The sequence below is a fragment of the Symphalangus syndactylus genome, chromosome 20 (genome assembly GCF_028878055.3).
Source record: "Symphalangus syndactylus isolate Jambi chromosome 20, NHGRI_mSymSyn1-v2.1_pri, whole genome shotgun sequence".
Lineage (NCBI taxonomy): Eukaryota > Metazoa > Chordata > Mammalia > Primates > Hylobatidae > Symphalangus > Symphalangus syndactylus.
Window position 1 is genome coordinate 68861094 of NC_072442.2, and position 21803 is coordinate 68882896.

At 53.2% G+C, this 21803-nt stretch overlaps 1 protein-coding gene across 7 annotated transcripts in view; it reads left to right on the forward strand.

Moving 5' to 3' along the window:
• RPH3AL (rabphilin 3A like (without C2 domains)) overlaps nt 1–21803 on the forward strand; it is a 198393-nt gene that overhangs the window by 162013 nt on the left and 14577 nt on the right. For all 7 annotated transcript variants that reach the window (XM_063629755.1, XM_063629757.1, XM_063629756.1 and 4 more), the window contains one exon: nt 4847–5021. In XM_063629755.1, coding sequence (XP_063485825.1) covers nt 4847–5021 — 175 coding nt within the window. The remainder of the gene's footprint in view (nt 1–4846; nt 5022–21803) is intronic.

Here is a 21803-nt window from a genome sequence, read left to right on the forward strand (position 1 = left end):
TAGTAAAGGCCCTGAGAAGTCCCGCAGTGATGGAGCTTAGTAAAGGCTCTGAGAAGTCCTGCAGTGATGGAGCTTAGTAAAGGCCCTGAGAAGTCCTGCAGTGATGGAGCTTAGTACAGGCTCTGAGAAGTCCTGCAGTGATGGAGCTTAGTAAAGGCTCTGAGAAGTCCCGCAGTGATGGAGCTTAGTAAAGGCTCTGAGAAGTCCTGCAGTGATGGAGCTTAGTAAAGGCCCTGAGAAGTCCCGCAGTGATGGAGCTTAGTAAAGGCTCTGAGAAGTCCTGCAGTGATGGAGCTTAGTAAAGGCTCCGAGAGGTCCTGCAGTGATGGAGCTTAGTAAAGGCTCTGAGAAGTCCCGCAGTGATGGAGCTTAGTAAAGGCTCTGAGAAGTCCTGCAGTGATGGAGCTTAGTAAAGGCTCTGAGAAGTCCTGCAGTGATGGAGCTTAGTACAGGCTCTGAGAAGTCCACAGCGATGGAGCTTAGTAAAGGCTCCGAGAGGTCCCGCAGTGATGGAGCTTAGTAAAGGCTCTGAGAAGTCCCGCAGTGATGGAGCTTAGTAAAGGCTCTGAGAAGTCCTGCAGTGATGGAGCTTAGTAAAGGCTCTGAGAAGTCCTGCAGTGATGGAGCTTAGTAAAGGCTCCGAGAGGTCCCGCAGCGATGGAGCTTAGTAAAGGCTCTGAGAAGTCCCGCAGTGATGGAGCTTAGTAAAGGCTCTGAGAAGTCCACAGCGATGGAGCTTAGTAAAGGCTCTGAGAAGTCCTGCAGTGATGGAGCTTAGTAAAGGCTCTGAGAAGTCCCGCAGTGATGGAGCTTAGTACAGGCTCTGAGAAGTCCACAGCGATAGAGCTTAGTAAAGGCTCCGAGAGGTCCCGCAGCGATGGAGCTTAGTAAAGGCCCTGAGAAGTCCTGCAGTGATGGAGCTTAGTAAAGGCTCTGAGAAGTCCACAGCAATGGAGCTTAGTAAAGGCTCTCAGAGGTCCCGCAGCGATGGAGCTTAGTAAAGGCTCTGAGAAGTCCCGCAGCGATGGAGCTTAGTAAAGGCTCCGAGAGGTCCCGCAGCGATGGAGCTTAGTAAAGGCTCCGAGAGGTCCCGCAGCGATGGAGCTTAGTAAAGGCTCTGAGAAGTCCACAGCGATGGAGCTTAGTAAAGGCTCTGAGAAGTCCTGCAGTGATGGAGCTTAGTAAAGGCTCTGAGAAGTCCACAGCGATGGAGCTTAGTAAAGGCTCCGAGAGGTCCCACAGCGATGGAGCTTAGTAAAGGCCCTGAGAAGTCCCGCAGTGATGGAGCTTAGTACAGGCTCTGAGAAGTCCTGCAGTGATGGAGCTTAGTAAAGGCTCTGAGAAGTCCTGCAGTGATGGAGCTTAGTAAAGGCTCTGAGAAGTCCTGCAGTGATGGAGCTTAGTAAAGGCTCTGAGAAGTCCACAGCGATGGAGCTTAGTAAAGGCTCTCAGAGGTCCCGCAGCGATGGAGCTTAGTAAAGGCTCTGAGAAGTCCACAGCGATGGAGCTTAGTAAAGGCTCCGAGAGGTCCCGCAGCGATGGAGCTTAGTAAAGGCTCTGAGAAGTCCTGCAGTGATGGAGCTTAGTAAAGGCTCTGAGAAGTCCACAGCGATGGAGCTTAGTAAAGGCTCTCAGAGGTCCCGCAGCGATGGAGCTTAGTAAAGGCTCTGAGAAGTCCACAGCGATGGAGCTTAGTAAAGGCTCCGAGAGGTCCCGCAGCGATGGAGCTTAGTAAAGGCTCTGAGAAGTCCTGCAGTGATGGAGCTTAGTAAAGGCTCTGAGAAGTCCTGCAGTGATGGAGCTTAGTAAAGGCTCTGAGAAGTCCACAGCGATGGAGCTTAGTAAAGGCTCTCAGAGGTCCCGCAGAGATGGAGCTTAGTAAAGGCTCTGAGAAGTCCACAGCGATGGAGCTTAGTAAAGGCTCCGAGAGGTCCCGCAGCGATGGAGCTTAGTAAAGGCTCTGAGAAGTCCCGCAGTGATGGAGCTTAGTACAGGCTCTGAGAAGTCCTGCAGTGATGGAGCTTAGTAAAGGCTCTGAGAAGTCCTGCAGTGATGGAGCTTAGTAAAGGCTCTGAGAAGTCCTGCAGTGATGGAGCTTAGTACAGGCTCTGAGAAGTCCTGCAGTGATGGAGCTTAGTAAAGGCTCTGAGAAGTCCTGCAGTGATGGAGCTTAGTAAAGGCTCTGAGAAGTCCCGCAGTGATGGAGCTTAGTACAGGCTCTGAGAAGTCCTGCAGTGATGGAGCTTAGTAAAGGCTCTGAGAAGTCCTGCAGTGATGGAGCTTAGTAAAGGCTCTGAGAAGTCCCGCAGTGATGGAGCTTAGTAAAGGCTCTGAGAAGTCCTGCAGTGATGGAGCTTAGTAAAGGCTCTCAGAGGTCCCGCAGCGATGCAGCTTGGTTTAACCTAGTGCTTTTCAAGTATATGTGATTAGAAAACTTTATTATTATTATTTTTTGGCTTGGCTCTTGTTAATATCCCACAGTATTAATGTGATGCAGAGGAAGTTTGGGAGGTGGGAAGCAATGTCTCAGAATCAAGTGGATTCTGGTTCTGGTTTTGAATTTTTGCAGTAGGGAATTAGCCCACTGGTGATAAAGCTGTTTATGTTTGCCAGGTGGCAGGAGGGGGAGGCAGTGGTACCCGTGGGCCTCTCCTCTGTGGGGAGGCTGCTCCGTGCCTGGCAGGAGGGGGAGGCGGTGCCCGTGGGCCTCTCCTCTGTGGGGAGGCTGCTCTGTGCCTGGCAGGAGGGGGAGGCGGTGCCCGTGGGCCTCTCCTCTGTGGGGAGGCTGCTCTGTGCCTGGCACTGGCCCTTGTGGCTTCATGTTCATTCTTGGGCCTGACCCTCAAGTCCTCCCAGTGAGATAAGCCCTGCTGCTGTGTTTGCCTAGTGATGAGGAAACAGGGAGGTCAGTGTGTCCAAATCACACAGGTGCTGGGTGCCAGACCCGGGATTCAGGTTCAGGACGTCGGCTCGGAACCTTGGCCTGCCCTTCTCTGAGAAGGGTCATGTCAGTTGAGGTTTTTGCAAAGTGTTCGTTTACAGGCTGCCACCCCTCCTGACTAAATACTCTGAATTTATTTCCTTCATCGGAAAAGAGACTATACAGTATGTGGTGTTTTCTGAAGGAGGTATTAAAGATTTAGGGACCCTGACTCAGCAGCTGCTCTGAATTCTAATCGGTGGCCGTCTCCAAGAGGCGGTCCTTTCTGTTCCTGTTGGAAAGGCCGTCCCATCTGAGAAGTCCTCAAGGAAGAGCTTCCAAGGCTGTGATATGGTCCGGCCCGGCACTCCCTCAGCCTCTGCTGCTCTGCCCTGGAGCCTCGAGCGGAAGGGACAGCAAGGAGGCAGGCAGGTGGCATCTTGTGAACACCTTCTGGGTGCCCTTTGCCCTGTTGAGCACTTCCAGCTTTCTCAGCAGCTATCACATTTCATCAGTTTAATCAATAAAGAAACTCAGCTCAGAGAGGTTAAGTAACTCACTCAAAGCCACACAGCGAGCATGTGGAAGCTGCCATTGATTCAGCCTTTGCTTCCAGGGACAGCAGGAGTGGGGAGCCTGGGTGTCCAAGCTGAGGGTATTAGAGGAACAGAGGGACCCCTCAGAGCCCAAGGGGCTGTGTGTCCCTGACCCAGAGCACCTCCCACCCTGTGAGTTCAGGGTGGGCATCCCCAGATTCCTGGGGCTCTGCCAGCCTTTGGGGGTGTCTGGCCAGCTTTAGGGTGACTCTCACCACTTCCCCAGGGCAATGATGAAGGGATGCTTTGTACCTGCTTGGGCCCTGGCAGGCACCCTCTGACCTATCTGGCTCTGAGAGTCCCTGGGGGACTACATGAGGCCAAGAGGGGCTCCTGGGAGGCTCAGGACCCATGGATGACAGAAATAAGGCAGGAAAGAGGGTGTAAGGTCAGTGGCTGTGCCCTGGGGGCAGCCAGAACAAGTCTGGAGCTTTGTAGCCACTTCTGAGTCCCTCTCCTGAGGGGCAGTGACAAACATGACGAGAGGGGGTGGCTCGATGAGAGGGGACCTGGGACAGCTGGGGAACCAGGGTGTTGTCCTTGAGAAGCTGGGGGTCTGTGCATGGCACCAAGGAGAGCTGGGGGCCGGGGAGGTGTCTGCAGGTACTTGCAGCTGGGAGAGTCTGTCCTGTGCAGCCCTCTGCCTTGGGCCAGTGAGAGAAGGTGCCTGGGAGGTCAGCTGGTGGGAAGGAAGTGCCAGTCACTGGCAGATCTAGTGGAAACTCAGCAGTGCCTGGTGGCTTGTGGGCTTCCTGTCACTAGGAGTTTTCCAGCAGGGGCTGGAAGGGACTGGGGATGGGCAGGGGTCTGACTAGGCAATCTCTAGGATCCCGAGTGGTGGAGGATACAGACCGTAACAGAGAACAGTTTTCATAAACCTTTCTCACATGCCAGGCCCGTATTGAGATCCCCGCTCTGCAAGAGAGAAACAGGAGGACATGGGCTTGTCTTTAAAGCGGGTGTAGACTCAGGTGCAGTGGTCCCAGCTGCTGAGGAGGCTGAGGCAGGAGGACCGCGTGAGCCCAGGAGGTGGAGGCTGCAGCGGGTGATGACTGCACCACTGCACTCCAGCCTGGGCAGCAGAGCAAGTCCTCAACTCTAAAATAAGGGAAAGAAGGTTTGGAGAGTTCATGGGACTTAGCTCCTAATTGTCCTGAGTCCCGGGGAGGTAAGTGACAGCCCAGCCCATCAGCCAGGGAGGGCAGAGCCAGAGTTCCCACTCCCACTCTGCTCCTAGCTCTCCGCGTCCTGCCTCCCGTCATCTGGGCAAGGAGCAGGAGGGGAGGTTCCTCTGCGTCCTGTGCCCCAAGCAGCTCTCTCCCCCACTCAGGTCTGGAAGAGGTCGGGGGCCTGGTTCTACAAAGGGCTCCCCAAGTATATCCTGCCCCTGAAGACCCTTGGCCGAGCAGATGACCCCCACTTCCGACCTTTGTCCACGGAACCGGCAGAGCGAGAGCCCAGAAGCTCCGAGACCAGCCGCACCTACACGTGGGCCCGAGGAAGAGGTAAGTCCCCTCTGCCTGTCTCCCTGGATAACCTGTAAAGTTTGGGTCGTCAGCCAGCCTAGCAGTTTGCAGGCACAAGGTCAGTCCCCCGCATCCTCCATCCACATGGCTCATTCTGCTGATATGTCCCTCCCTGCGCCCTCATCTCCACACCTTCTCCCGATGAGCAGCGGGGACCTCCAGCAGGTGCTTGTTTGCTCTGTGCAGGAGTGTGGTGGGAGGGCCACGGGGAGCAGTATCACATACAAGTACTGATTTGGGGGCAAGCATGCCATGAGCAGCACTTCACAGAAATAGGACGTCAATTAAGGTATTTTGCCAAGTATAAAACCTGCATCCTTCCCAGGCAGGCCCTCACCACCTCTTCCTGGCACTTGTCTTGTGTCTCAGTAAGGGAGGACTCCTGGCTTCCCTGGTCCTAATTAGTATGGTGACTTTGTGCCCCAGTGTCCCTGGGCGTTCTGGTGGCTACATTAAGGTGTGTGTGTCCCAGGTGGCTGCCCCACTTGGCAGTGGACCTGGTTGTGGACTGCTCTCCGCAGCTTTCGTGATGCTTTGATGCTTGTGGTTTGATTTTCAAAGTTCCTGGTCTCACAACAGGCTTGGAAGGTGGTCAGGGCAGTTATTTAATGACTGCATTTTATAGATGGGTGTACCTGCGGCTCAGAGAAGAGGAGGGACTTCCTCGGCAGGTGTGTGGCTGAGCTGGGATCCAAGGGCAGGCTCCTACCCTCTCTGGTGGTCCTTTTGCTCTGAAGTGTTCACGTTTCTGCCAAATACTCGGGGTCTGAGGGTCTTAGATGAGACAGCAGGCAGAGCGGTGAGGGAGGCTCAGTCGGGTCATGGCTCGTCTTGGAGGAAGTGGACCCATGACAATACACCTGGCGGCCGCCTCTCAGGGGCTGTGGGACATCTTGGTCTTTAGTTGTGACCTGACATCTGACCATCTTTATGTCATTCGGAATTTTTTTCTTGTTATAAAAGTAATGCATGTTTATTACGAACATGTGAAAGTTGTCCAGTGACGCATGTAGAAGGTATAAATCCCCCGTACGTGGACCTGCAGGCAGATCGACACCCGTGCCTTGGTGCGCAGCCTGCAGGCACTTTGTCCTCAGCACCCCGACTCCCTCATGGTGGCCTCTTCTCACTGGTCCTACCGGGTGCTGTGTACACCTCTGCTGCCTGTGAGCTCACCCCCCGACGTCGCTGCCACGGACAGACCGTGGGATGCAGTGCGGTGGAGACCAGGCAGGCGGGGAGTCCCTCAGGAGGAGGCGGTGCAGGCCTGGCTGGGACACTGGCCTGAGGGGCACTGCGGCCGCCCAGCCTGGAAGTGAGTGGCCAGAGATTGGCTGGAGAAGTGGCGGTCCTCCACCTGGTCCCTCTGCCACCCTCAGACCTCAGGCCTTCTCCTGCTGAGCCCCGTCGAGATCCGTCCATGTCCCTCAGACAGTGGGAGCAGAAGCTGGTGGACACTTGTGGGTTTAAAATGCTGCTTGGAGCCAGTTGAGCCAGAGAGGCTGAAGGCCTGTGGGGGCAGCTGTGGCCTACGCCCCACTTCAAGAGCTTTCACTGCCCTGTCTGCTCCAAGTCAGGGCACACACACACATGCTCACATCCACACACAAACACATCCGCATTGACACACACATCCACACACAAACACACCCGCATTGACACACACATCCACACACAAACACACCCGCATTGACACACACATCCACACACAAACACACCCGCATTGACACACACATCCACACACAAACACATCCACGATGAGACACACATCCACACACAAACACACCCACATTGACACACATCCACACACAAACACACCCGCATTGACACACACATCCACACAAACACATCCGCAATGAGACACACATCCACACACAAACACACCCGCAATGAGACACACATCCACACACAAACACACCCGCATTGACACACATCCACACACAAACACACCCGCATTGACACACATCCACACACAAACACACCCGCATTGACACACACATCCACACACAAACACACCCGCATTGACACACACATCCACACACAAACACACCCGCATTGACACACACATCCACACACAAACACACCCGCATTGACACACATCCACAAACACATCCGCAATGACACACACATCCACACACAAACACACCCGCATTGACACACATCCACACACAAACACACCCGCATTGACACACATCCACACACAAACACACCCGCATTGACACACATCCACACACAAACACATCCGCAATGAGACACACATCCACACACAAACACACCCGCATTGACACACACATCCACACACAAACACACCCGCATTGACACACATCCACACACAAACACACCCGCATTGACACACACATCCACACACAAACACACCCGCATTGACACACACATCCACACACAAACACATCCGCATTGACACACATCCACACACAAACACATCCGCAATGACACACATCCACAAACACACCCGCATTGACACACACATCCACACACAAACACACCTGCATTGACACACACATCCACACACAAACACATCCGCAATGAGACACACACATCCACACACAAACACACCCGCATTGACACACACATCCACACACAAACACATCCGCATTGACACACATCCACAAACACACCCGCATTGACACACACATCCACACACAAACACACCCGCATTGACACACATCCACACACAAACACACCCGCATTGACACACACATCCACACACAAACACATCCGCAATGACACACATCCACACACAAACACATCCGCATTGACACACATCCACACACAAACACACCCGCATTGACACACACATCCACACACAAACACACCCGCATTGACACACACATCCACACACAAACACATCCGCAATGAGACACACATCCACACACAAACACATCCACATTGACACACATCCACACACAAACACACCCGCATTGACACACACATCCACACACAAACACATCCGCAATGAGACACACACATCCACATACAAACACATCCACATTGACACACATCCACACACAAACACATCCGCAATGAGACACACATCCACACACAAACACATCCGCATTGACACACACATCCACACACAAACACATCCGCAATGAGACACACATCCACACACAAACACATCCGCAATGAGACACACATCCACACACAAACACACCCGCATTGACACACACATCCACACACACATCCGCAATGAGACACACACATCCACATACAAACACATCCGCAATGAGACACACACATCCACACACAAACACATCCACATTGACACACACATCCACACACAAACACATCCACGATGAGACACACATCCACACACAAACACATCCACATTGACACACATCAACATGCACACACACACTGACATTCACATACACATTCACATGCATGCACATACCCACATGCACACACACACACCCACATGGACACACACACATCCACACACACATCCACATGCACAAGAATGTGTACCTACACTTGTACACACACGTTCATGCACACACATAACCACATGCACACACATACACGCTCACATCCACACACACATCCACGTGCACACACATCCACATGGACACACACATACATCCACATGCACACACATACATGCTGACATCCACACAGCCACGTACACACACTCACATCCACATGCACACATGCTCACATGCACACACACATCCACACGCAGACACACTGAATCCACGTGCACACACACATCCACATGCACACACACATCTGCACGTGCACACACATATCCACATACATAGATGCTCACGTGCACACACACTTGCATGCACGCACATACACACATGCAGACACAAGCTCACACACATGCACAGTCACACGTGTATGTACACAGTAGCTTTACACACACTCATGCATACAGTAGCTCACAGGCTCATTCACACGCACACACACGCACACTCATGTGCACACACACAGTTGCCCACACGCACACACACTCCCATGCACATGTGCACACCCTGGGGAGGGGCAGAGCCCCCCCCCCCACCTCCTCAGGCACGCAGACTTGGCCTTTTAATTAATTAAAGATGGCCTTTTAATTTTATGGGCGAGGAGGGCAGTGGCCCCACGCTCTTGCAGTAGACTGTGGATCCTCTGGATTGGGGTCTGCTGGAAAGTCCCAGGAGATACTCGGAGGCTGTGAAAACCACCCTGCTCTCGCCAGATGCTGCTCCTCCTGGCACCCTGCCTCCGAGGGCCCCGGGGCCAGCATCCTCCTCCCGCCCCACAGTCCCTCTCACTGGCTTGGAGCCGATCACAGCACCAGCTCACTCGCTCTCTCAGCCTCTCTCCAAGCCTCTTTGCCACCTCCATTTCTCTCTCTCTCTCTCTCTCTCTGTCTCTCTCTCTCTCTCCCCTCCCCTTCCCTTCTCTCCCTCTCTCCCTCTCTCCTTACATCCCACATCCCTTGGGCTCATGCACCTGTAGCTCCCAACTTCTCCCTGCATCCCAGCCCACCCCATTTTCTTTCTCATGCCCTGTTGGAAGAAGAAGGGTAATCAATAGAGGAAGGGAATCAATAGAGGAAGGGAATCAATAGAGGAAGGGAATCAATAGAGGAAGGGAATCAATAGAGGAAGGGTAATCAATAGAGGAAGGGAATCAATAGAGGAAGGGAATCAATAGAGGAAGGGAATCAATAGAGGAAGGGAATCAATAGAGGAAGGGTAATCAATAGAGGAAGGGAATCAATAGAGGAAGGGAATCAATAGAGGAAGGGTAATCAATAGAGGAAGGGTAATCATCAATAGATACTACAAGTCATGAACTTTTCAACCCACAGAGCAGTCAGGTGAAAGGGTTGGTGTTTCTGAGGTGAGTTACTTTTTCTTCCTCCTTTAAATTTTTTTTAATTTTTTTCTTTTCTTTTTTTTTTTTTTTTTTTGAGGCAGCCTTGCTCTGCCACCCAGGCTGGAGTGTGGTGGTGTGATCTCGGCTCACTGCAACCTCCGCCTCTTGGGTTCAAGCAATTCTCAAGTCTTAGCCTCCTGAGTAGCTGGGATTACAGGCGTGCACCACCAAACCTGGCTAATTTTTGTATTTTTAGTAGAGACGGGGTTTCACCGTGTTGGCCAGGCTGGTCTCAAACCCCTTGGCCTCAAACAATTCACCTGCCTCGGCCTCCCAACGTGCTGGGATTACCAGCATGAGCCACCGTGCCAGGCCTTTCTTTGTTAATTTTTAATTACATAAGAATACAAGATATATTGTAGCAAGTTAATTCAAAGGTGTATGAAAAAGAAAAATCTCTTCTACTTCCCCTCATCTCCAAACCCTTTCTCTGTGTTCCTACAAACATATACTTGATAAAGGGGTGGGGTTTTTTTGGCTTTTGTTTTAGCAATAAAAATAGGCTCTTACCCGCCACTCTGCATGGTGCTTTTTTCACTTAAAAGAATATGAGTAACCTTCCAGGCCAACAGATACAGATTCTACATTATTCATTTTCATGGCTGAGTAAAATCTCACAATATAATGTATTACAATTAATCACCTATTGATGGGCATTCAGATCAATTTCTAGTTTTTTTTACTTTTTTTTAAATTTTAGAGGCAGGGTCTTGCTCTGTCGCCCAGGCTGGGGCGCCGTGGCGCAATCACGGCTCACTGCAGCCTGGACCTCCTGGGTTCACAGGATCCCCCCACCTCAGCCTCCCCGGTAGCTAGGACTGCAGGTGCACACCACTGCACCTAGCACACGTTTAAATTCGTATATTTTGTAGAGATGGGCGTCTCACTATGTCGTCAGGCTGGTCTCAAAGTTGTGAGCTCAAGTTGTCCACCTGCCTCGGCCTCCCTAAGTGCTGGGATTACAGGCGTGAGCCACCGCACCTGGCCTAAGATGATTTTTAAATATTCATAAGGACACAATTGTTCACAGGACCATTATAACCAAAAAGTGGCAACAACTCATATGTCCATCAACTGATGAATGGATACAATATGGTGCAATCACATGGTGGAACATTATTCAGTCATAGAAAGGAAGGAAGTGCTGATCCACCCTGTAGCCTGGACGAACCTTGAAAACGCCATGCGAAGTGGAAGAAGCCGGAGACGAAAGGCCGCATGTTGTATGATCTCATCTGTACGAGCCGGCAGGAGCAAGCCAGTGCACAGAGGCAGAAAGTAGACGGGTGGTTGCCAGTGCTTGGGGAGGATGGGGAGGGGAATGGGGGCTGACTGCTAACGGGTACACAGAGCTGGTGAAAATGCTTGAAACTAGACCGTGGTGGCTACACAAATGTATGGCTGTACTAAAAACCACTGAGTTGTATACTTTCTGAGGGTACCTTTTGTGGTATATAAATTATATTTCAATTTTTAAAATTCATAAGGTGGAGAGTAGCTTAACAACAAAAAACACTTTTTTTTTTTTTTTTTGAGATGGAGTTTCACTCTTGTTGCCCAGGCTGGAGTGCAATGGCACGATCTCAGCTCACTGCAACTTCTACCTCCCGGGTTCAAGTGATTCTCCTGCCTCAGCCTCCTGAGTAGCTGGGATTACAGGCTTGCACCACCATGCCCAGCTAATTTTGTATTTTTAATAGAGGTGGGGTTTCTCCATGTTGGTCAGGATGGTCTTGAACTCCTGACATCAGGTGATCCACCCACCTTGGCCTCCCAAAGTGCTGAGATTAGAGGCATGAGCCACCGCGCCCGGCCAAAAAACTCTTTTTAAGAATAGCAAGGGTAGGCTGTGTACACTGGCTCATGCCTGTAATCCCAGCACTTTGGGGGCCAAGTCAGAAGGATTGCTTGAGTCAAGAGTTCAAGACTAGCCTGGGCAACGTAACGAGACACTGTCTCTACAAATAAATTTTTAAGACTTAGCCGGGTATGGTGGCACATACCTGTAGTCCCAGCTACTCAGGAGGCTAAGGTGGGAGGATCACTTGAGCCCAGGAGCTTGAAGCGGCAGTGAGCTGAGACCACACCACTGCACTCCAGCCTGGGTGAAAGAGTGAGACCCCTATCTCTCAAAAAAAAAAAACAAAACCAAAAAAAAAGAACAAAAAAACCAAAGCAGAATCGGGAGGGTAGTGGAAAGAACTGTCCAGCCAAATTTTAAAGCTTGACTATAAAGTTACTGAAATAAGTAAGAACAATAGAGTATTGGTGTCAGGATAAACAGAATATTTATTTGTAGAATGAATCAACAGACAAGTGGAATAGACCATAATAGAGAAAGGGTAGCCTGAGAATGTACAGACGCCAACCGTAAGTCGCTTTTCAACTCAATGAGAAGCTAACAGACCTATCTCATAACTGGAGCTGGTGCACTTCGATTTCTTTCTCCTTCTGGGTGTATCCAGAAACACACTGCAGATAGATAAGATCGAAATGTTAAAAATAACACAATGAAAGTATTAGGGAAATAGTAGACGTGTTCCTGTCGTCTGTGTTATCTCAGGGAGAGCCAATGACTGCACTGCACCTGCAGGACAGGTGCGCTGACTACCTGAGTCTGCTGCTGTCTCCCTCCCCTGGATGCTGGGTATTGATTTTGGCCAAGGATTTGCCTGCAGACCCCTTGGTGGGTCCCAGCAGGGTATTCCTTCTTTCCCCAGGAGGGGGCGGGGAATGGCATGGCCTGAGTACCTCTTGGTAACTAGCTGCAGGGTCTGCCTCTGAGCAATGTCTCTCCCCCTCCACCTGCTCCCTGCAGACAGTGTGTGCTCTGCCCTGCTCTTCCTGGCATATCATTGCTCATATATGACAGCAGTAAAGTCAGCTTTTGCACACGTCCTGGTCTCTTTGGTCCCCTGTGGTATAGGAGGTGTCAATGGTGGCACCGGTGCTGCGGGCCCTGGGGTTGTAACACCTTTAGAGCTGGGCTCACCCCTCCGCAGGCTTCTTTCCTTCAAGCTGGATTTCCACCCTGTGCACAGAAAGAGAGTTGCTGGGGGTGGGAGTTGAGAGTAGCCACATCAACATGGCATATTTGAGTAGCGAAGGAGTACATCTTTTTCTCATAAAATACGAAGCTCAGAGGAAGGAGCGACGGCTTCGGTTCAGCAGCTTCAGTGATGTCAGGACAGATGTCTTTGCAATTCTTCTCTTTCCCTCATGGTCACAAGATGGGCGCTGCAGTTCCAGCTGTCACTGTAAAGAAAGGAAGAACGATAAAGGTGCGGCTGGAGGAGCAAGGCTGCCTGGAGTCATTACGTGTGGAGGTGATTCTCAGATGGAACGTTGTTCTCTGACTCCAGTGCCGAGGACAGTTAACAGGATGCGGCTTCTTATTCTCTTCAACCTCCAGAGCTGTAACCCGGAGGTACCATTGCCTGGGTCTGCCCTGGAGTTTCGTTTCTTTTCTTTTCTTTTTGTTTCTTTTCTTTCTCTCTCTTTCTGTCTCTCTCTCTCCTTTCCTTTCCTTTTCCCGTTCTTTCTTTTCCTTCCTTCCTTCCTCTTTCTTTCTTTTTCTTTCTTTCTTTCTTTCTTTCTCTCTTTCTTTCTTTTCTTTCCTTCTTTCCTTCTTTCCTTCTTTCCTTCTTTCCTCCTTTCCTTTCCTTTCCTTTCCTTTCCTTTCCTTTCCTTTCCTTTCCTTTCCTTTCTTTTCTTTCTTTCTCTTTGACAGGGTTTCACTCTGTCACCCAGGCTGGAGTGGAATACAGTGGCTCGGTCTCAGCTAACCGCACACTCCACTTCCTGGGCTACAGCAATCCTCCCACCTCCAGGTAGCTGGCCATGTACTACCGCACCTGCTAATTTTTTTGTATCTGTAGAGACGAGGTGCTTCCACGTTGCCCAGGCTGGTCTCGAACTCTTAGGCTCAAGTGATCCGCCCGGCTCAGCCTCCCAAAGTTCTGGTACTACAGGCGTGAGCCACCGCACCTGGCCTGCTGTGTCCTTTCTGCCTGCCTTTCTCAATTGTACTGAGCGCCTGACACCAGGGGCCTGAAGCCAGTGTTCAGAGGACTTTCTGGGACATGTGTCCTTTCCTCGGGTGGGAGCCAGGGCCTCTGGATTCATGAGGTTTTACCATGTGGACCTGGGCCTGGGATCCTGGGGTATCATCGAAAGCCTTGTCACTGGCTGTGCCTGGGCAGATTTGGGGAGACCTTTCCACTTTGCCCAGCACCAGCAAAAGCCCCACTCACAGGGTGTAAATACGTGTTTCCTCCTCACGTCCATGCCCTTAGAGAGGAACTGAAAAGCTCCCAGGCTGGGACACAGGCAGCTCCGGCTATGAGGCAAATTCCTTTTCCCTTCTCCACTGAGGGCTGGGTCATTGTCCCTCCTCAGGCCTCTCTGCAGGAATCCTGCCACCTCCCACCGTCCATCCTTCCCCAGAGGGGAGCGCAGGCCTCCTGGGTTGCTTTGAACAGGGTGACACACTGGTTCCCTTCCAGGTTTTGGATTTGTTCCAGGTGGGGAGTTTTAAGAAAAATGGGAGTTTCAGGATCACTTCAGTGGCTCACTTGATGTTAGACAGGTTTTAAAAATTCCAAACTGTGGTCCTTTTTGTGGTGGGGTGAAAGCAAGCCTGAGGGTTCTGTGTGGGTTGAACACTCTGGTTCAGCTCAGGCCACAAATGTTTGCCAGGGCCGCCCTTCCTCAGTGACCCCCCAGCTAGCCTGCCGCCCCCACCCCACGCCCTCTACCTGTCTTCCTGGAAGAGCTGAGTCCCTCCGAGCTGTACTAGCCCCAACGCTCTGTGACTCATGGCCGCTAACCCAGCTGATGCTCAGAGCAGCCTCCAGGGCAGCTACAGACAGTGGAATCGACTGTTCACGATGGATGAGGAGGGGAAGGCTGGCCAGGGTCCTGTAGGCGGCCAGGCTGTGCCCAAGAGGACCCAGGATCCCGGCTTCTAAAACCCAGTGCACGCCCCACCCTTGGCAGAAGCCATGCGGAGTCAGGCTGTCGCTCAGTTCTCGACGCTCACTGGCTTTTTCTTTTCTGACTGTTGGGGATTTTTGGTTGTGAGGATCAGGGACCACCAAGGCTGGCACAAGGTGGGGGTTGCTGCCAAGCCACTGAGGAAGGTTCTCCCAGTATCAGGGCGGGAGACGAAGGCTGGCGAGGCTGCGAGGAGACAGGGCGGCTGAGCTGCTTCCACTTGTACCAGCTCTGTGCTCCTGATGCCCGCTCTGCAGCTTGCCTGCCCTTCAAGTCAACCATCTGCCCCACCCCCACCCCGCTCTCAGGACCCCACGTCCATACTTGGGAGAAAAAGTGATTGGCCCAATTATTTCTGTTCTGTGTCCGATAGTCAAACATAACGGATGGCGTGGCCAGTGTCCGATAGTCAAATATAACGGATGGCGTGGCCGGTGTCCGATAGTCAGACGTAACAGATGGTGTGGCCAGTGTCCGATACTCAAACATAATGGATGGTGTGGCCAGTGTCCGATAGTCAGACATAACGGATGGCTTGGCCAGTGTCCAACAGTCAAATATAACAGATGGCGTGGCCAGTGTCCGATACTCAAACATAACGGATGGCTTGGCCAGCTAAGGCCACTTCTCCCAGACCTGGAGCAGAGCTGAGGCAGGGCAGGGGACATTTAGGTTTCCTTGATCAATAGCCATCCAGCCACAGAACTGAGTGTTTTGCATGTGACGGAGGAGTGAGCTCCCTGTCAATGGCAGCATTCAAGCCCAGAGGTAGGACATTAGAGTGGGGATCCTGCAGGTCAGAAGCTGCGAGAAGCTCACTGTGGGCTGGCACTGTGTGTCCAGAGTTAAGCCCAGGTTGGGAGCAGGGCTGGCACCGGGCGAGGCCTTCTGTGCTCCAAGATCAGGGAAGCCATGTGGCCAACCCAAGCTTCGAACCTGGGACCCGTCTTGTTAGTGCGGAGCCTCCACCGACCACAGCTTCGAACCCGGGACCCGTCTTGTTAGTGAGTGCGGAGCCTCCGCCGACCAAGCTAATAAGCAGCCGTGTGGCTGCCGTTTTTCCATCAAACGCATATGCTGTTTCCTGACTTCTTCACGCGGCGTGCTATTTATACCAGCCGATCCATTCATTCTTAATGAGGTGCAGTTGTGGATTGTAAAATGTTTTATTTTCAGAGAGCATTGCTGACTGCCCAGAGCCAGCTGCTGCTATGCTGCCTCCCTTCTCTCTCTGTCCCTGAGAGATTTGCATTTTGGAAGCTCAGCCTCCTTCTCCTCACCCCCAGCCCACTCCCCACCCCCGTATTTTGCTAGCAGACTCTGGATTTGCCATTTCTGTCACATAGACCAGTCGCGGTACGTGAATTCTCCACAGCCTTCCGAGCAGCTGGGAGTGCGTGTTGTACGCGCCAGGGCCAGGGGGCTGGAGCTTGCAGGAGGCGGAATGGAGTAGGAAGGCTCCGTGTCGGGAGGTGGGTGCCGTCTGTCCTCGGGGACCACACATTTGCCTGTGTTTTGGGTCACAGACTGGTGGAGCAGTGATTCAATCTGGCCTACTGCTTAAAATTCGTTGTCAACTTGTTTAAATGTGGAGAACTCTCATTTTTTAAAAATTGGAGCTCTGGCTTCCTTTGTGGAAGGATACCTCCCTGCTCGGGGAAGTTGGTCAGGGTAAGTAGCCGCTCACCGCTCAGGGGAAGTTATCAGGGTAAGTAGCCGCTCCCCGCTAGAGGAAGTTGATCAGGGTAAGTAGTCGCTCCCCGCTAGAGGAAGTTGATCAGGGTAAGTAGCCGCTCCCCGCTAGAGGAAGTTGATCAGGGTAAGTAGCCGCTCCCCGCTAGAGGAAGTTGATCAGGGTAAGTAGCCGCTCCCCGCTGGAGGAAGTTGATCAGGGTAAGTAGTCGCTCCCCGCTAGAGGAAGTTGATCAGGGTACGTAGCCGCTCCCCGCTGGAGGAAGTTGGTCAGGGTAAGTAGCCGCTCCCCGCTGGAGGAGGTTGGTCAGGGTAAGTAGCCGCTCCCCGCTGGAGGAAGTTGGTCAGGGTAAGTAGCCGCTCCCCGCTCAGGGGAAGTTGATCAGGGTAAGTAGCCGCTCCCCGCTAGAGGAAGTTGATCAGGGTAAGTAGCCGCTCCCCGCTCAGGGGAAGTTGATCAGGGTAAGTAGCCGCTCCCCGCTCAGGGGAAGTTGATCAGGGTAAGTAGCCGCTCCCTGCTAGAGGAAGTTGATCAGGGTAAGTAGCCGCTCCATGCTAGAGGAAGTTGATCAGGGTAAGTAGCCGCTCCCCGCTCAGGGGAAGTTGATCAGGGTAAGTAGCCGCTCCCCGCTTGCATTCTGTGGTTCGCTGCAGTCCCCACCCAGCCCTATTGTCTCTGATACCCTTTCAGCATCACTATTGCAGTGTTTTTAAGAAGAAAGGGAAACCGTTCTTGTTTCACGTCCCTGTGAAAAGAGAGAATAGAAGACAGACCAACAGGGATGCCTGTTGCAAGAAAAATGGGTATGCTTATCTCAGAAGGGAAGGGCCCTCATGTCCAGCTCACTTCACTCCCTGACCTTTGCACCTGGCCAGTGGAAGGCAGGGGCCTGACCAGGTCATGTCTGTGTGTCTGTACTAACCCTGACCCCTTGACCCTGCCCCTAGTGGCTGCTGTGAGCATGGAGGTGGCCCAACGTGACCTCATCAGCAGGGCTTATAGGCCCAGCCCCTACAGGGCTGGTGTTTTTCTGGGGGACTCCTGGGCTGGACGGTCTTGGCGTTGGAAGCCCTTTTTCCTCTCTAGGTGTTGGTTTCCCCGTGAGTAGAATGGATGAGGGGCTGGGACAGAGTCTGTTCTCTGCCAGCGGTCACGTCTTACAGGTCTAAATCCAAAGGAATGAAACTTACGGAGGAATTCCAGGCAGGGGGTAGAGCAGTGGCTGGTAAGGCAGCTCTCAGATCAGCCTCTACTGGAAAGCCCAGCCCCATTTCCGCGTCGTCCCCACCCTCTGCACACACGCACACGCGCCACACAGACAGGCACGTGCTGCCAAATGAAATCCCGTCAGACCCACCCAGCATCCCCACTGTGCTGTGATAAGTGCTCACTAAGTGCCGTGAACTGACTGAAGCTCCCTCCCCAAGTCCTAGCCCCAGGAAGGTCTCTTATGCTTAATTATCACCTTCACCGTCTCCGTTCATTTTCCTCCCTGCATGGATTCTGTAGTCCCAGGGAGCTGGAGGTGCCTGGGATGTTTGAAATGTAAAAAGCTAATAGAAGCCAACACACACACACACACACACACACACACGCGTGCGCCGGAAAGGACTGTTTAGAGACAAGGAAGGGGGGAGTTGTCTTTGAACCATCTGAGAACAGCATCGCAGGCCCCGTGTGGCACCTTGGAAGCTGCTGACTCAGATCTCGCTGGTGCAGGTCTGCTGTTTGGGTCAAGAAAATAAACAATCAAACAATGTCATAGACAGTTGTGTCTGTGGCTCTGGTCCAGCCAGACATTTGGGGAATGAATGTCATCCCTCCCAGCTGAGGCAGGGCGAGGGGAGGGGGTGACGCTGAACTGCCCGAGGCCGCCGTGGGTTCCGCTGGGAGAGGCGCTGACAGTCGGCCTTGGTCTTCTCAGGCAGCTGCCATTCTGCCAGGGTCAGCTGAGGCCTGGGTACCACTGCCTATCTGTCTGTGCAGTAAAAGGGACGGGCTTTGGCCCTCAGTGCCGAGGAGTCCGATAAAGACAGCAACAGCCGTAGCTGCCATAGATGACATGGTTGCTCATTGCAGGCTGTGCTGGGCGCTGTGCATCTCTGTTATTTCGTGTCATCCCCCAACAACCTGTGATGGGGCCACTACTGTTGTCCCATTTTACAGAAGAGGAAACTAAGTCACGGAGAGGTCAGATAATTTGCACCGTAGTCTCAGCATGGAAAGGCAGAGAACTACCTGCAGCAGTCAGGAAACGGCCCTTTCCCTAAATCTCAGGGGAGTAGAGGCCCGGCCGCGTCTTACGTGGCAGTGTTTTGAAACGGAAGCCCACACACATGAATTTGTTGTGACCTTTGGAGCCATTGGTTAAGCCAGACAGAAGCTCAGTGATGATGGGCGTGAATGGAGGGGCCGCTCCCAGAACAGATGTCCTGAGCACGAATGAGCTGCTGTTGCTTTCCTCACCTGCTGCACCCGACCCCTTCCCCCAGCAGCCCACCTGCCTGTCGTGGGCCTCCTCGCTGGCTTAGAGATGGATTTCCAAGAGCAGAAGGCCCTCGTTAGCCACGTCACGGAGGTCAGGAGCATGGCTGTCTCCTCTAATTTGCCCGAGACCCAATGACAACCTTGGCCGATTGGTTGATTCCAGCTGCAAGGTGACATCTGCCGGCCCCTTGCCCCTGTCTTTGCTGAACTGGGAGAGTGGGGCCCAGCCCCCACGGGCCGGCCTCTGGCTTCCTTTTGGTGCGCAGAGCTCCCGTGTGTGCCTGGCCCATGCTAGGCTCTGCCTCGTGCAGTGAAGCACATACGTCTCCAGCCACTCACCTGTCTTGGAGACTAAGTGAAGTGAATAAATCTGGGCCTCTCTGCCCCATCTGATGCCAGCGAAGGCCTGGGAGATAACTGCCCTGGCTCCCCTCAGCTCTCAGCTCTCTCCCAGGGCCACCTGCCCATCACAGGTGAAGCCTGGCCTTGCACATGGGGCTGAGCTGATTTCCCGCTGGTGGTCCAGAAGCGGGCAGCAGGGCCGCCCTGCACACAGGAAGGGGCAGACAGGCCTCCCTACCTTGGTTGCCCCTGGGATAGACAGGAGATCCAGGCAAAGCAGGCAGCCCACCCCACACCTAAGCTCTGGTCACAGACCCCATGGACCTGAGGGAGTGAGATTCCAGCCCAGGTGGGGGAAACTGAGGCACAAACCCAGAGGCCAAGAAAGCAGGGCCCTGAGGATATGTGACAGAGAGACCTGGGGAGGGAGAGACAGAGATGGAGGCCCAGAGATGCAGAGAGGCAGATCCTGGAGAGTGAGAGGAGCTGGCATAGACAGAAGGACGAACCAAGAAACAAGAAGGCTCTGAACACACAAAGACACAGACACGGAGGGAAATGAAGATAAGAAATTCAGAGGCAGAGGGAGATTTTAGAAACAGCGGCAAGAGGCCGGGTGCCGTGGCTCACGCCTGTGATCCCAGCACTTTGGGAGGCCGAGGCGGGTGGATCACTCGAGCCCAGGAGTTCGAGACCAGCCTGGACAACATAGCGAGACCCTGTCTCTATAAAAAAAAAAAAAAAAAGGGAGGCACAAAGAGATGAGGTGAAAGAACAATGAAGGCCCACAGACACCCGGAGAGACAGGGTGGAGTCAGGATGCTCCCAAAAGCACATCCTGCACCCCAGCGAAGTCGTGGGCAGGGGGCATGGGCTTGCTGTGTTTCATTCTTTCATAAACCAAAAGCCATCATCTGTCCCTGACAGTACAGCCCACACCCAACCCAGACCAGGCCACGTCCCTGCATGCCTGAGCCTGGAGCCTTTCTCCTGAGCCAGCAGGACGGTCCTGGCCCCAGAGGAGTCCACTGCCTGGCCTTTGCTTTTCCTGTTCTCTGACCAGGATGCCTGGCACACCCCAGCCTCAGCTTTTGTATCTAAATTATGCCCATCCTTAAATTCCAGCTCTTCCAGGAAGCCTTTCTGACTACCCCTCTCCCTGAGCGGTCCCCCGTCCTTCGCGTTCTCTCTGGAGGGAGCTGATCTCATCTTCCGTCCATCCACCTTTCATTCTATCTGGAGCTCCTCAAGCGAGTGCAGGGACCACGAGATTTCAATGCTGGTGACCACGTCTCTGTTGATTTGAGGATTTGTCTTCATTATCTGGTGCCTCCTGTCTGTCTCTGGGCCTGAAGGAGGGAGTGAATGAAAATCGGTGGTAAATGAATAAGCAAGCGCAGGACACCCTCCTCCACTCCCCAGACCTGGATTCCCAGCCCTGTCTGTGCCCCATCAGCTCCCCTGCCTGGGGCTGTCCTCGGGGGCCTTTCCGTGGCAGCCTGGAAGGGGAACCAAGAAAGGAGGGCTCCCCAGCTACCACGTCCTCTCCAGCCCTCTGAGGTAGTCCTGTGGCTGTCAGGGGTGGTCAGGTGGTAGCCAGCAAAGGGCCAGAAGCACACCCATATCTCCTGACTCCGGGGTCCCTGAGGGAGGGAGGGAGGGGCAGGCTCTGAGCCTCTTATGGCTGCCAGTGGACCCCTCCTAAGAGGACAGGCTCTCTAGGCCTCGAAGACCCTGTTCTCCCTTTCCAGACCCTCACCCTGCAGGGAGCTTCCAAACCAAAGAAAGAGCTTGTTTCCCCCAACCCTGCACTCCGGCCAGAGGTGGGTTTGGAAGAAGAGCAGGCTGTGTGAACCGGGCACTCTCCCCCAGGACACACTCATCCATGGCCATGGAAGCAGCCTCCTACAGCCCCTCCCTATTCAGCTGTTTTTTGCCCAGGCTGAGGCCACCAAGCATCCCCCTGAGTGTCCCTTTGGAGGAGGCTGGAAGAGGTGCCTGGCATCCCTGAGATTCCTCCGTCGTGGGTCAGAAGGGCTGCTTGCCCAGCACTTGTCCTGGGGGAAACCTCAGCTCTTCGGGGAAGATGGAGGTGACAGATGGGGCTCTGGGGTCTCCTTTCCCTCTGTGGCCCACCCCTTGCTGACCCCAGCCGGCCTGCTGTCTTTGTACAGAGCAGTTTCCTGTCCTGGGGAGGATTTTCAGGAAAATAGTCAGCAAGTATTTCCTGAGTAACCGCTTTGCCCAAAACCCAGCAGTGGGGCTGAGGGAAGAGACACGTGCCTTTAGGTATGGCCTTGCCCTCGAGTGGTGCCTGAATCTGTTGAGGAAGTCGAAGCAGGCCTTGGTCAGAGCTG